The 16,297-nt window shown below is 49.0% G+C and overlaps 1 protein-coding gene across 2 annotated transcripts in view; it reads right to left on the reverse strand.

The window, feature by feature from the left end:
- Positions 1 to 216: 216 nt before the first annotated feature.
- The window catches only part of VAPB (VAMP associated protein B and C), a 57,786-nt gene continuing 41,705 nt past the window's right edge, over positions 217 to 16,297 (reverse strand). Inside the window, exons 3-6 of one of the 2 annotated variants that reach the window (XM_032350218.1) lie at positions 15,960 to 16,063; positions 12,315 to 12,395; positions 10,214 to 10,390; positions 217 to 7,382 (exon numbers count right to left, since the gene is read on the reverse strand). In XM_032350218.1, the coding sequence (XP_032206109.1) occupies positions 7,224 to 7,382; positions 10,214 to 10,390; positions 12,315 to 12,395; positions 15,960 to 16,063 (521 nt within the window). In that variant the 3' untranslated portion in view covers positions 217 to 7,223. The remainder of the gene's footprint in view (positions 7,383 to 10,213; positions 10,391 to 12,314; positions 12,396 to 15,959; positions 16,064 to 16,297) is intronic. The other variant, XM_032350219.1, reaches the window with a different exon arrangement.

A 16,297-nucleotide genomic window follows, 5' to 3' on the forward strand; every position in this document is an offset into this window, starting at 1 on the left:
TCCCACACCGGGCACAAGTTTCCTCATCAGTAAAATGAGGAAGTTCCCTGAGGTCTGTTTCCGTCACACGAGATATCTAAGATTTTTCATTTTAAACCGATTTTATGTTCCTAAGACTCAGTGGCAGAGCAAGGCGATGGGCTCTGGTGTTTTCTCTAAAGCATATCCAAATGCTCTTAAGCCATCCCTTCGAAATAATTTTACACCGAAGCATCCTTTAAACATATTCAGAGCACAGAATTTATTGACCAGAATGCGGAGACAGCTAGTACAAAAGTTTACGCCTTCGCAGGGCGGGCTTCATCAGGCCGACACGGCAGAACATGTGAGAACACGCTCTGAACAGCTCTTTCGATCTGGACACTGCAGAAATACATCTCCTTCCCTCTGGGAAATGTAAAGTCAGCCATAAAACCATGAATTTATTACATATCAGATAACCAGAAGGGATGATGGTAGAGTCCTTTCCTGCACCAACTTTTTAAATGAATTCTCAGTCAAAACAGGAAATACAACTCAAAATACAGAAAAGAAAAATTATGGAAACAATAGCATTGTAAGACAGCTCTTAAAAGACGCGATCCCCCAAAATGTTAATGTACATTGAAGTCAGAATGAAAACACACACTATAAACTGCAGAGATTTTTTTTTTCCCCGACACAGGAAGAAAGCTGTAAAGCAGAGGGGGACGGCGTGCGCCATTGAAATGACTTCTTTACTCACAAAGGAGAGAGGTGGTAAAGGGGTCATTTAAATAGATCATTCTAAGTTTCTTAGAGAAGTTCCCAACGGCAGCAGTTTATAAATTCTTTAAAAAGTAAGCAGCAGACATGAGAACCAAATGTACTTTGCAGTCGGCTCTCTACACGTAAGCTTGGAGCACTTTACTGAGGGTGCTTACGAATGAAACGCACAAAAACAGATCACTCCTGTTGATTAATTCCTCAGCATCTCCTCCAGTATCTAACATACCGAAGGTAAACCGATAAATGTTTGCTAAACGCGGGAACGTTGAAGGCAAGCGGTTCTTGCACTCATGGTCTCGGGATTACAGACAATAAATTCTGACCTCTGAATCCAACTACAAGAGTCAAGGGAAAAGCCTCGTTTTAAAAGAATGCCGCAGTGGAAGGTCACAGCTGAATGTAGTTGACTTCGTAAGTACAAAAGAAAGACGGCAATGCAGGCGTCCAGTTCACAGAAACAACCAGACCTCTTCGTATCACACGGAAAGCCACTGAGTTGACATGAGAAGCAAGCATGCTAGTTTATTAGTGTTTTAAGTCACAAAAAGCTATGCATCCTTGCGAGCACTAAGCCTTAAGGAAACTGATCTGACAGATCATCAGATCTGTCTACCCTATTTGGCATGGACTGAAGGGAAACAAGAAGTAGATGGGATCCACTGGGGCCGGCTGCAGCGCTGGGCAGGAGGGACATGGACACTCCGGGGCCCAGCGGGACGCAGTGGGCGCACGGTGGTCCCGCACCCACGTCCGTTAGCTGAATGATTAAATAGACATCAACCCTGTGGTCTAACGAAGTAATTCTAATAGGGCGTTGTCACAGGATCAATGTTTCCTGGTTTAAAAATGAACATTAGCATTTATCTAGCGGCAGAAGACTATTACCCCATGGTCCTGCTTTATGCAACTGGCATCTTTTAATCAAAGCAATCCATATTGTGGCAACATTCCAAGGTATCGCAACTGCGAATATCCACGGCAAGTCGGGTAACAGCTATGCTCTTGTTGCTAGCTTTTCCTCCTCTTCTACCAAGTCAATGCAGATATTTTCTAATGAATTAATTCCATTAGGAAAAAAATCTCAAGTAATTATCTTACCCAAGACAACCTCTCATCTACCTCTGCGGGTTTCACTTGCAACTATTATACACAACCATTCGTGTGTGTTCACGTCTTCTACATTTTCCAAAATACCCCCGTAATGAAAAGTAGTAAGACGAAAACTTTTCGGTGGCCTAGATGACGTCGCTAACACCCCACAGAGGGAGGTCTGGATCCCGCTGCAGGGGGTCGGTGCGGGGGGGCTCCCGTGCACCCAAACTGACATTCTAGGGAGGCTGAGCCTGTGGACTGTGCGCGTGGCAGACGGGACTCAGCGGCTGGAGTGAGAGGGTTGGAAGTCTTGCCGGAGGCCCATTTTTCACGGCCTCCCGAGCCCGCCTCTGGGCTTGCTTCCTCCCAGGCCCTCCCAGAGAAAGGCAGCGCTAACTCGGGGAGAGGTCCGCACCCAGAAGCTCGGCGGTTCTGAAACCCCGCAGGCCACTGCTGTGACGCCAACCTCAATGGACTGCCCTCGCTTCACACTGAATTTACGAGCTATGCCAAGCCCCGCAGAGAGCAGCCTCGTGCCCCGCTCGCCGAGACGGACTGGGCATCTCCTTCCCCCCAATGCACCCCCCACGAGCATCAGGCAGAGCTCTTCAGGCAACGAGAAAATGGAAAGCACACCTGTCCCTCCCTGTCTGAGCGTGTTTGGTTTCAAAAAGAAAAAAAAAGCATCTCAGTGTCCGGATTCTGTCCACTGGATCTTCAGGGCAACTGCGTGAGGTGGGAAGACAGACACGTGAGGGCACAAGCGGTGGGAGCGCCCGAGCCCGCGAGCTCACTCAGCAGAGCCTCCGCACGGCCCGTCTGGGTGGGACCACGGGCCAGACCCCGCCGTGGCCATGCCGGCCTCCCCGTGGGCTCCCTGAGACCCACTTCGTTCCTAATGAGAGGCTCTGAGAAGTTGCTCAGTGTAGCCTCTTGGAGACTTCATTTCCTCCCTTTCGAAACAAAGCCCTCATCCCTGCAGCCCCGCCCTCCCATCGCAGCTGTTTGAGCGAACGTTCTGGAACGTTCTGGAAGGGCTCTGCACAAGGCCGAGGCAGCACTGGAACAGCAGCTACTTTCCCCGAGAGGTTCATGTCAACGCAGTTCCACCGGAGGAAGGTTATAAAAGGAAACGAGCCGTCCACAAAGCCAGTCGGGCCACGGACACCCCGAGGGGCCCCTCTCGACGTGTGGCACCTGTGGTGACCACAGGCCCTAGCAGATCTCTGCGTGGGAACCGGAGCCACCCCTCTGTGCATCAGGGGACTTTCTCAGGACAGGTCCCGTCCCGGCGACCTCCCGCCAGTGCTCGCACCAAGGGCAGGGGAGCCCGCGCTTAACTGCGGGCGGACACCTCGCGGTGGTCACTTCGTAACTCTGGAGCTGGACCTCGTTCTGCTCCTCCTCTAGCCAGACGGATCGCGGACAGGGACAGGGGAGGCCGCCCTGGACCCCCGAGCCCGCGAGATGCCCTCAGGGAGCGGCCACCGCCAGCAGAGGGCGCAGCGGCCTCGTCACCTGAGGCAGGCTCCCAGGGTGGGGGGGACCGGCAGATCCACGCTCAAGGGGACGGGGACGCCTGGGCCCCATCTCACTCCCTGTTTTTGCCTTTCAAACCAAGAATTCCACAAACCATAACCAGAAACTTGTGAATGGTCCAGTTTAGAGGAGGGACTGAAAATGACAAACGGTATTGTGTTTTGGCATGGATTTCTGAGTTTGCAAATATAAAGATTTGTGTGTGCAAAAAATAGAGGCACCATTTGAAAAATGTTAAGCTACTTACATATGATACATATACTACACACACACACACACACACACACAGTTTGTTTTCAAATTAATTTGAAAGGCTATTTAGCTCTGAGCTATCACTGCATTCAGTTGTATCTGACCCAGCAGAGCCTGCAAGACGGCACTGATATCAGTGGATAGCAGTTCTGTTCCTGGGATTTGTTCGAAAGCGTTTAGGTTTTCACGGATCACTGGCGGTTCCTCATTTTTCCCACTTCTGTGTTATGTAGGTATAAGCCGTCTCTCTAGGCATAAACTGTCCACTGCTAAAAATCAATTTTGATTTTATCAGTATTTATTACTGCTGGTGCCAGCAATTTAGAAGACGAGAGAAGGAAAACATGCAAACTAGAAGGATAAAAAATAATAAAGCCGGGTCCTCATACCTACAAATAATACATCCTGCCGCCTTTAAGAAGTATTTTGTATTTTAAGAAGTACTTTGTATTTTAATAAGAATTTGTACTTTAAGAAGCATTCTGTATTGTGCGGAGGGAGCTTAAATTATCAATTTAAAAATTCAATCCATAAAAATTTACAGGACCCTGTTATTGCTTACGCCTCCTTATGTATTTGTGGGCTCGGTGGCAGATTTCTGAAACAAAGGCACCGCTCTCCGAGCTGCTGTAAAGAGGTGCCCGAGGCGGCAGGCGGGAGGGCTCACTTAGTCAGCCCTGCTCAGGCTGGGCCAGTTTGTTCTGATTCTTTGACTCCTTTCCTCCTCGGCCAGGCCAGGCCATGGGAGGGACCGTGCATCTACCTGTCTGCCTGACTGTCATGCTTCCTTTCCTGTCATTCCAAGAAAGACACTCCAAAGGTGCATCCCTGCCCACGTTTGAGATTTTGAGTGTTTGTGGCTCTTCAAACGGTCCCTGACCCTTAGCCGTGCTGCGCCGCACTCTCCCTCTCCCGGCTCGCTCTTTACCACCTGGATGATTTACGTAATATCCAATCTCCCCGGCACCGCCTTCCTTCTCTCCCTGGGGCGCTCCCTTCTTCTGCTCAGTCAAAAAGCCCCGTAAACTAACCTGCGTTCGCCGAATCTCAGCCTCTAAAGGAGCGAGAGATCTTACAGGATGATTAGTGAGAAAGAAGGCAACGGTGGGTTTTAAATTCTCATTTTCAGCTACAAACAAAAGGCCCACATCTTCTGAGAAGCTGAATGCTGTCTCCTGCATATACACAAAACACAAAGTACCTTGCCAGGTTCGAGAACAGAACAGATATCCGAGGCGCCGTCTTTAAGAACTCGGTCGCCCCAGTGCAAGCGCAGGCAAGCTCGGGCATCCTGCGCCAAATGCCACCAGCTGTTCCTGCGCATCAGGTTTTATGGGAACACACAGCCACACCCCGTGAGAAAATGCCTGGGGAGTCCTGGTCCAGAGAAACGGGACCGTGCCGCACTCCGAGGAACAGTCCGAGACCTTCCCAGCCCTGGTCCTTTCGAGGCTGTGAGGGGCTGGAAGCTACCAGGACCGGTTCGCTGCAGCTCCCACACCTGGGAAGACCGCAGTCCACTCACAGAAAATCAATGCCAGAAGGCACCGTCTTTCCACCCCGTTCCGTAAGTCCCTGGATCCACGAGGACAAGAGAATACCGGAGCCTAACTTCTACTGGGCCGCCCTCCCCATGCACGCACTCAACGCCGTCCGAGCACCAGGCGTGTGGCTGCGAACTAGATCCACTCCACGTTCCGGAACCGTGAGCACTCGGGACCCAGGAACCGCGCACGAAGACAGAAGCTACTTACTTGGACGCAGATGCCCAGCTCCCAGGCTCTAGGTCCCTGACCAGATCCTCAGGGCCAGAACCAAGGCCCTCCCGCCCCAGCCAAGCTCAGGAGGAATGAGTCAAGCGGACGACTTCTAAGAACTGTCTTCCTTTTGACGGCTCTGTCTTTTCAAACCCACCCGCCCCCCGCAGCCGCGCTCAGCACACTGGTCCCCCGTCTCTTCTGCTCGGTTTCTGGACCCAGAGAAGAGAGTTCTTTCTACCCAGGGGCAGAGCAATGGAAGGGCAAGGGTGACCAGCTGCTTAAGATTTTCAGCAGTTTTATTTTTATGCTCTCCGTTGAAGCCAACCACACACACACACACACACACACACACACACGATTATATATATTCAATCATTAAACATACAGATTGCTCACTGATAGGGCTCATTTTAGAACCAACCTTTCAGTGACAAAACAATAACAAAGATCATAAGAATAATAATCCCCCCCATAGCAAGTGTGACAAAATGACAAAAGAACTCTTAGTTCTGGGGCTTTATTTTTTTTTTTCCTTTTTAAGATGCTACATAGTCAAACAGAATTGGATTGGTCTTTTATGGCATAAAATTAATTTACAGTCAAACTCTCAATCACTACTTGACGATTACCTGAAGAGACTCTCACCCCTCTCCCCGCCCCCACCCCGCTGGTTCTCTGTCTGCGGCCGCCCCTGCCGCCCCACTCCGAGCGAGGGCCACACGGGAGAGGTCAGTACCAGACGAGGGGCACGTGTGCTGGAGGGAGCACAGGAAGCGGAGGGGCAATGAGGAACAACACAGAAGCCCGGCCAGTCTTCTCCACTCGAAGGGGAACAGAGCTGACTGCTGCCACTAAGAACCTCCCCTCTCGGACGGCTGTCCTCTATTCACACAGACAAACCTTCCTGGCAGCTCTTCTCCCACAGTCAGACAAACCACCCCTCCACGTGTACGCAGGGCCCGGAGAACCTCCCGAGAGGAGCCCACAGCTCTCCAGCCGCAATGCCAGCAGCTCCCACCGGCACCAAGGGGCACAGGTGATGTGTAGCCCACAGAAGTAATTATAATCTTGTGGCAATAAGGAAACATGAGATGAGATACATGAAATAAGTTAAATATGCATTAAACATCTCTGAATAACAAGTGAATCTCGCTACATAAACCCACAGTAATTTAGCTTGGTCCCTTTAAGAGAACAAAGCATTGACTTTGATTTCCAAAGTGTTGGGCTAGTCGGTCAGCATCCGCCTCCCACTCCCGACGGGCAGATCCAACGCTGCCGCAGCACAACGCCATTGGCTTCTGACCCCGTTCATCAGTCCCAGGGAACCAGCGGCCAGGGGCAGAGCAGAGCAGGACGTGGAGCAGCAGCCCGGGGGTGAGTGAGCAGGGGCGGGGGTTGCTACGTGGAGGGGACGGCCCTCCCACCGCACTGGGCTCCCGCTCCCCAAGGGCCAGCACCAACAGGCAGGAAGAGTGTCTTGTTCTGAGAGAGGTAATCAACCCACCACAGGTACCAAGGCTACAAATGTTTAAAGTGACACTTACGACATGCCATTACGATTTAATCACGGTTTCCCTCGTCATTAATAAAGACCAGTCTTTCCCCCATCATTTACTATACATTTTTCACTTTCTAAAAGATTGTTACGTTATAATTGTGTGTGTGTGTGTATGTGCACGCGTGCGCACGCGCAGGGAGGGGGTAATTTAAAGGCAAGACCTGTGAGATGTCATCACACATTAACTTCTTTTTACACATGGTTATGGTCAATTCAGAGCCCACGGTACGGCGGGCCATCAACCCAGGAAAGCCGCCGTCCGCCGGCCGCCTCTACAAGGCGATCTTCCCTATGATGACGCCAACAATGAAGAACAACACCACGAGCGCCAGGAGCCGGGCACTGGGGCCCTCCTCCTTCCCGGCCGCAGCGAACGCAGGAACGGGGCTGCTGCTCTGCGCGGTCTTCCTCATCCGAAGTCCATCTTCTTCCTACGGGAGCAAATGCACATTTCAAAGACAACCCGACACACCAGGAGCAGCAGTCAAGCGTCCGGCTTCGCAGGGTGCGCTTGTAAGCAGACCTGAACCTCGTGCTGTGGGCCGGCCTCCTCAGTTTTCAAAGGGAGAAAGTGAATCCCACGGAGAAGGCACTGGCTTGAGGCCACTGAGAAAACATTACCAGAAGCCCCTCTTCCCTGCCACCCACCCACACGACGTGGCCAGGCACCTTTTACACCATGCATCTAAACAGGCTCGCCCTGGCTCCCCATCGCTTTCCCCTTGAGAGGGTCAGCCAGGTCCCTGGCACCCTGGGACCATCCACCGCTCTGGCCACGCCTCCCGGCCCCTCTCCTACATTACTCCAACCCTGTGTCTTCCTTTCCTCTACTGAGCAGGCCTCCCTAACCAAACCAAAGGTTTTCAAATGACAGGTACTTCCCAAAGCACAAACATAAAGATCACAAGAAGCTACAAAATGGGAGGCCCAGAAGCTTTCAAACGCAGAGCTCTGTATCGGTGAGTTACGTGCAGACTGCTGTGCAGAAGACATGGTAAGTGGAATATTAAAATGTGACCGAAGCTGATCTATGCATCTCGGACATTGCCTACTTAATGCATGGAATAGGAACCTTGCATGGGTGGTTCAGTGGTAGAATTCTCGCCTGCCGGAATAGGAACCTTTTCCTCCTTTACTGCTCCCAAGGCCAAGTCCACACTCCTCAACATGGCACGCAGCAAGGCCTCCCTTCTCGGGCTCAGGGGCTAACTACCTCATCTACTCGTCCCCACACTTGTCAGTCCTGCAAACAACAGGCAGCCAGCCAGCCCGTTGAGCTGAGTCTCCATGGCACTTGTGGCCGTCGCTGTGGGGCCACTCATTACTTGGGTCATCAGTATTTGCGTCCCCAGTGACCCTAGTCAGCAAAGAGCTCCTCAGCGGCAGGGACAGCTCGTGTTCGCGCCCACAGCACCGGGAACATGGGAGGGCCTTGGGAAATGTGTTGGCCAAATGAAAGAATGAAACAACACGAAACAAGAAATCAGTGTTTGGCAGGATAAAGAATCTTCTATTGTCAAGACTAGTCTGATAATATTTTAAAGATATTCTGCTCATGGGGCATGGCCAATATCGCTGCATAGTGATAAACGACCGATGTTATTCGATTAACTTCCCAAAAAAAAAATGGGCAGAGCAAAATACAGCATTTATTTTATTGGTTTTATATAGAAGCTATTTCTACCTATTTATCACTTTAAACAGCACAGGACTCTGTTTCTGAAGAGAAATACACTCAAGGAGAAGCTTTAGGCATATCTTGGATTTTTAGCCAAAAAGTAAAGTGTCAGCTTCATAATTTACTCCGTACTAAAAGAAGTTACTGAAGGAGGCAAATTAAGATTACTGCAAAGAAAGAAAATGATGCCATTCTCCAGGCACTGTTGATTCTCCTGTATGGACGGCACTGTCAGAATACAAGAAGTCACCTGAATGGGATGGATTATTACGTGTGTCTGCTGCTTTGGTGGTTAAAGAGCAAAAGCCTAGGGCATGGGTGAGTGGCATGATCGAGAAGAAGGGACCAGACCAGCCTCAGAGTTAAGCGGCAACAGAAGTTCCTATGACTAGATGTTCGGAAACATTCTCTTCAAGACCTTGTCAGAAACAGACATACTTTTAAAGCTGAAAGGGGCCTTCAACATGTTTTGCGAGCAGAGGCCGGGAGATACTGTGACCACCACAGACTCAAAGCCAGTCAAGTGTGGGCAGTCACCGGCACATCTCAGGCCGCCAAGGCCAAATGAAGTGCAGCCCGCTTGCCTTCACCACCCAGTGCAACCTGACCTTCTAACACCAATGCCAACCACCTCGTCAACAGCCACAAGCTGGAGACTCGCATTTCTCCTTCTATAATCTCCACCTGTCGACTGCACCAACTTCCCATCTCCAGTCTCATCATCATGTGTCCAGTCTGAGGAGACCCTACTGCCCAGACCCACCTAGAATCTTCAAAGACCAGAATTATGCCTGTGTTAAAGGAGTACAGGTCCGTATTTACCTATTTCCTCTACTGAGGAAAGATTCTCACCCACCCGGGATGGAGCAGGGTTTGACACTGTGAATTCAAGGTAACCACTGCTCTTTTGTGTTTAATCTCAGAGTTTGTCTTCAGTTTATACTCATGGGAGGGCAAGAGGGGCTTTGTTTCCTTACAAGAGGACGAGAGTCTGCACACTGAGGAGGAGAACAGGATGGATGCGGACTCTGAGGCACGAAGCCTGGGTTCAGGTCCCACGGCAAGTGTGACCTGCCTGTCACTTAACCTCCCTGCTCCTCAGTGTCTTCATCTGTAAGCTGGGGATGGTAAAAACCCTACCTCACAGAAGGGTTTAGAAGATTAAATGAATTGTAACATGTCAAGTACCAGTGAACAAGAATTTGAATAGTTGAGAAACTTTTGCTCAGGGACAATGGTTGTCAATTAGGGGAGGGGGGGGGAGTTGGGGGGGGTGGGAAGACGCATCAGAGCTCTTTCAGAACTTGATGAAAGCCACAGAAATTTCTCTCTAGGGAAAGAATATGTAAATACAAAACAATTCTAAAAACCAGGGATGGGTCAACTTCCCGACCCAAGATCACAGCGCAAAAGCCCTTGTTTTCGGTAGAGGAGCAGGAAATGCAACGCCACCGCGGGCGCCTGGCTGGCCCGGTCTGTACAGCATGTGACTCTTGCTGTCGGGCTTGTGAGTTCAAGCCCTGTGCTCGGCGTGGAGGTTACATGAAAGAATAAAATCTTGAAGGAAAGAAAAGACGCCATTACCTTGAACTGCTTGTTCTCGTCCCGGAGCCTCTGCACCTCCCCCTGCAGCCTCTTACACTCCTCCAGCACCTTCTTCACTTCGCTGTCGTCCAAAGAAGAGCTCAGAGCTTTAGACACCGCTGGTGTTTCTGTCTTTGATGCAGTTGTGGGTAAAATTTTATTTATTTCTACATCATGCTGTTCAGAAATAAATGAAAGCCCAAGTGTCACCAACTATGTAATAAAGGACTTTTTTATGCAAAGTAAAGTAGTTCTCAGCAAACACCACACGTGGTAGCGTTTCATCCACACTGTAACATGTCACATTTATTTTAAAAATGGATCACTTTATCTAGTATCTTAATAATCTAAAGCAACTGGGCCCCAGAAATTATGGATAAGGGCAAATAATGAAGTTCGGCTGAGACTAATACTTCAAAGGAAGAGAAAAAGGGCTGTGCATACCGCACTGTCAAATTCCTGCCATGCAAAAATTAGCATATCATAATCGTGCAAGCTCAGGAGTTATTAGCCACAAATTACTGTCACCAGGAAGACCTCAACATCCCCAGGATGGGCCTGGACGGGGGAGGCGGGAAGCCAGGGAGGACATTACACAGAGGGCGATTTATTTCACGAAGTCAGAACTTGAAGCTGGGCTGAAGGTGAAACTAGCTCCTTGTCTGCAATATTTCAATTGCGGGGAGCCGCACAACCCCCACTTCGCTTCCAAGACAGTTATGACCGTCTCTGGAGAGTGAGCGGGGAGGAGCCGGTGCCCGGGAGGGCACGGGGGTGGTCAGGTGTGCTGGGGATCACTGGCCTGGGGGTTCCACGCCGCTCACAGAAAACGACCGGCTCTCCCTATCGTACTCTTGGCTTGACCCTTCCTCTTCCAGTTGAGAAGACGGGAGCCCCGCAAACGGCGAGGCCCCCATCTACAGAGCTGGTACCGCACAGAGCCAGGAACAGAGCACAGGTCTCACAGGTTCCCAAAATGATCTTCCCGGGACGAAATATGCAATGGGTAGAGACAAAATCGACAACAAAAAACCCCCATTACCCATTCAAAGAGGCGGGATCAGGACGGCGGTCAGTGGCCGAGCAGGAAGGAAACACTAAGTAGCAGAGGCCCACGCCAGCGGCGAGCCTGCAGACCGCTACGGACCAAGCTCACAGAATGTGAGCTTCTCCATTCCCCAACTCCAGCGACTAATGGCCGGGGTAGTGAGATTTTCTGTAGGGTGGTTTTTTAAAACAATTTAAGCTCCTCTGACTAGGCTGAAGGAAGGTCCAAATCTGCATTTCAGACACAGTCTGCTCTCTCAACAGGGCATAAGCAAGGGCCACGAGAGGTCTGCCCGGTGGCTTCACAGAGAAAAACGAGCGGATAGCTCGGGGGCAGCTAGTTCTTGCCATCGCCCCCTCCGGCAGCATGGGGGTGGGGGGGCCTCCCAGCGGGAGGCAGTTCTGCCCCCACCAGTGCATCCCAGGCAACGTCTGGGGACAGTTTTGGTTGTCACGCAAGATGAGTGAAGACCGGTTATCCGGTGAGGAGAGGCCAGGGTTGCTGCTCAACATCCCACACGGCCCGAGACAGCCCCAGTGTTAACAGTGCTGAGGTTGAGAAACCCTAATCTAAAAGCAGGTTTAACGAAAGAGGCAGGAGGGTTAAGGGGGTGGCGAGGTGGCGTTCAGGGAAAGAGCAGACAGGAGACCTAGGACAGTAGTCTGTGAAACCAGAGAACCCGAGAGCTTACCACCTGTCCGTCGAGCCCCGTGATAAGCGGCAAATCACTCCCTGCTGGGGACCTACCCACTCTTTACAGCAAACTGTAACTTTGCCAAGTCAGAGAAGCTCTTTAGGATTTATGACATTTCACCAGCCAACAGGTTGCACTTCCCAAGAAAAAAAATTGTTTCAATTAGTTGTCTTTCCACCAGTCTCTCAGAGGCTGATTTCATGAAGGCCCCTTATTTGTTGACTTCAGCTTATTTTTTTCATCAGACATCAGAAGTAGGAAAATAATTTGCCAACTTAAATCTTGGTTTTGCAGGAGATGGTATGCAAATGAGTATCAGCTTGCAACATTCAATTATTGTTAACGATAAACATACTTACTGGTTTATCATTTTCTGCTGGCAATTCAAACACACATCTAAGTTTTGAATCCATAAGGTCTTCCGGTTTTGCCTCCTTCCACTAAAACAATTTAAATTTAATAATCAGGATATTATAAAGCTGCTGGAAGAATAATTTTCTTCCTATAACTGACAATTTCAAAAAAATATTCTTAATGAGAAAGCCCGGGTGTATATCAAATAAAGAACTTACGTCTGCTGAGATTTCAGTATTTTTAACAGGACAAGATTAAATACAGTAGCTTTCCTGAATATTTATTACACTTCACGAACCCCAGCCCTGCTGCTGATTCCTCCGAGCCAACCAGTGCTGCTCTTGTTGCTAGTCTGTGGGAAGCACATGGAACAGAGACAACCGCCGCTGAAGGAAGAGGAATTTTCTAGATTATGTCTGAGCAGTCAGAGGTAACTCTGGCTCTCCTTAGGAAAATAAAACTTACTCTGCAGGGGGCACCCCTCTTAGAGTAAGCGTATACCATGGGGGAGTGGTTTGAGAACTTCACTGCCAACTACTAACGGGGCACATTCAGGAGCACGCCGCTGTCTGGGCTGACCCCCAATCCCTCCAGCCTGCTAGTGGGGAGACCTTCCTGGCTAACTCCAGGCTCCGGGAGCACGTACTCCTGGCTTAATCCTCCTCCTCTGGGCAGTGGAGGGCAGGAATCCCAGGGTACGCGGAGAACTGCAGACCAGCACAGCAGGAAGGTTATAGTATGGAAAACAAGAATAAACTCTTCCACCCTTGCCCCAGGACCATGCAGGAGGCAGCTAGCGCAACACAGGTACCAAGAGCCAAAACCAGGAGACCGTGTGTGGCAAACAACGGGAACTGCCAAATAAGCCCCAGGAGACCCCTTCAGTGGACTAGCAGGCCACTCCAATGAGACTGAACAGTACATGGGGAAAATGCACAGAATCGTAAGGAAGGAAGCCACAGACAATATTTTAGTCTGTTCTATGGACACACACACACGAGCACACGTGTGCCTGTGTGCTTGTGTCGAAAGGGCAGTAAGCAAGGCTCATCACCAGACCAAAACCACCAGGTGCGACCGCTGGTGAGCAGGACATTCACGTGCTCTCCGAGTATCCTATCACTCCGGAGTGTCACAGATGACCTATTAACCACAAGGGGCAGTTGCGCCTTGACACCAGAAAGTTGGCAGTCACCATCTTAACCAAGTAATCCAACTTAGCATCGTCAATAGAGGGACAACCCAGTACTTAATGCCTTCTGATGCGATGCATACAATGACATTACTTATGGAATGTTCTTGCCAAAAACATTTAACCTGAATTTAATCATGAAGAAATAACCAGACAATCCCAGAACTGGCCTGGACTCAAAATATTCAAAGTCATGAAAAACACAAGCCTTGAGGGTATTATACTTCAATAGAGTAACAACTATGGTCATTTTGAAGCAACTAGGAAATGCTACATATAGGTTTCTCTGTCAGATAGTATGATTGGATGAATGTCAACTTTCCCAGCTATGAGGACAGTGCTGGGACGATGTAAGACACTGTCCTTGTCCTGAAGGGAGTAGGAGTGAGTGCCATGAAGTCTGTGTCTTAAGAGTTAAGTGGTTGGGCAAAAAAAAGTTTATGGCAGAAATGAAGCAAATGTGGCAAAGTGTTCAATGGTGAATCTAGGTAAAGGTTATAGGCCTAATCACTGTATAATTTTTTCTGCTTTCTGTATATCAAAATACCAAAAAATAGTTTAAAATAAAAAAAATAGCATGAGGCTCTAACGACAATGGTTAGGTCTAGTATAAACAAATTATAGGTCACTTTTAGTTTTATTTTTGCTTATTTGTGTATCTCCAAAATCTCTTCCAATGTACGTTTATATAAAAGATTTTAACTGTTACACAAACTATCATAAAAGGAGAGAAATTCATCTTTATTGGATACAGAGGCCTGGACCACAGCAGCACTCAGATCAGCGGCTCTGGACACTGTGCCAGGTGCTTGACACCCAGAGCACACTAATTCCCACAACAATGTGTGAACCAGGTTTTTAAACCCCTTTTACAGGTGACCCAACCCTACAGAGAGTTAATGAAAACTGCCCAAGGCCACAACATTAGTACGAGGCAGAGCTCAGCCCCACGCCCGAGACGCCAAGCCCGTGCTCTTGTCGCTAAGCCATGCAGCAAAAGCCAAGCAGAACACAATCTTGGATATTCCAAATTTTGTATTTGCCATACATTTCCTTGCTCACACAAATTAACATGAAGGGACACCCATGTTCTGGGAAACAAAAGAGAAAGTAGTAAATGCCTCAATAATCATTCTTATGAAAGGGGAAGGTCCCCTGTGGTCACTCATCTCTCTCAAATCTCCAAGTATCCAGCTCGCCCTCATCTCCTGCCCCAAACTTGAACATCCACAAAGATGGTCATTTATGCTTTTCTAAGACTAACAGAAAAGGCTGAGTGGTGACATTGGGATGTGAAGGGAAGCGGCGCATAGAAAGCCCCTCGCATAAAACTTCTGAAAGAGAAAAACCATAGTGCCTCGCGAGCCACGGCTGACTCCCATGTGCAGGTGCTCCCCGGGGGGCCGGTCCCCTAGCTTGGGCCGGCAAGCGGCAAAGTGATGTGGGTGTTGAGGGAGCCCCGCCTTCTTTTTCCTATCTGTACGCTTGAGGGCTGGCCACTCTGTCCTCGCTGGGACTGTGCAAGGTAAGGTTTATCTGTACAGTGTGATTCCCGCAGACACCAGAATGCCAGCTGATTCATTCAAATGTTAAAAAAAAAAAAAAAAAAAGCTCACTTTAAGGAGAATTTCCATTACAATCTTTTCCCAGTAAAAACAATAATATAATATCATTTATTTTATAAAAACAAAGTTATCTTATTTTTACCAAAATCAGAGACAGAGTTAAACATGTATTTAAGCAGGGGGGAAAAAAAAGAGGGAAACTAGGGAAGGGGGAAAAAAAATCCTGCTTAGCAGAACCAAGTGAAAAGCAAACCCTCGGGCGCCTGGGTGGCTCAGTGGGTTAAGCCGCTGCCTTCGGCTCAGGTCATGATCTCAGGGTCCTGGGATCGAGCCCCGCATCGGGCTCTCTGCTCAGCGGGGAGCCTGCTTCCTCCTCTCTCTCTCTGCCTCTCTGCCTACTTATAATCTCTCTCTGTCAAATAAATAAATAAATAAATAAATAAATAAATAAAAAGAAAAGCAAACCCTCGGGCGCTGCAGGACATTGAGCATCCCACTCCCTCACATCCGGGCTCTTGGGGATGGGGGTGGGCGCAGGGAGACATGGTCAAGGCATTCCCTAGACTAAGAAACACCCTTTTCTATGGGAGATGGAAGGGGGGTATAAAGGAAAGGAAGGAATCCTGAAACTATCCAAGACACAACCCATCGGAACAAGCAGCTGCTGAAGCGAACTGAGAGGCAGACGTCAGGAAACAGTATTCTGTTAAGTCACATACAATGTTAAAATCAAAGTTTGAGAAAAACCATAAAGGTAGTCAAAGTACAAACCTCCTTGAAAACACCATTCCCCTTTTAAAACAATTTTGACATATCTTGAAATGCATGCACCCAAAATTCTGTACCTAATCATTTTAATTACTAAAAGAAAGTAAGAAGCATTCAGTACTTACTACTGCTTCCATATCAGAAGTGTCAGTCGGAGCAAACATAGACTGAACCATAAACTTGTGTTTACTTTTCTCATTGGGGTCATAATCGAAAGGCTGTAACATCACTGAGAAAGAAAATATTTCATTAGGTGGGTCAGAGCTTGGTTACCAGCAGCCATTTATGTTAAAACTTGTATCTCGGTTGTACAGCAGTTTACCAGGATTCTCATCTGAGCCTTACAACGACCCGGGTGAGGCCAGCAGGGCAAGGTGCCCGGCATCTTCTCCGCTTTTCAGGTCTCAAACCTGAGATCCTGGGAAGTCGGGGGACTTGCCGCAAGTCAAACAGTAGGTAGTGG

The sequence above is a fragment of the Mustela erminea genome, chromosome 7 (genome assembly GCF_009829155.1).
Source record: "Mustela erminea isolate mMusErm1 chromosome 7, mMusErm1.Pri, whole genome shotgun sequence".
In the NCBI taxonomy this organism is placed as follows: domain Eukaryota; kingdom Metazoa; phylum Chordata; class Mammalia; order Carnivora; family Mustelidae; genus Mustela; species Mustela erminea.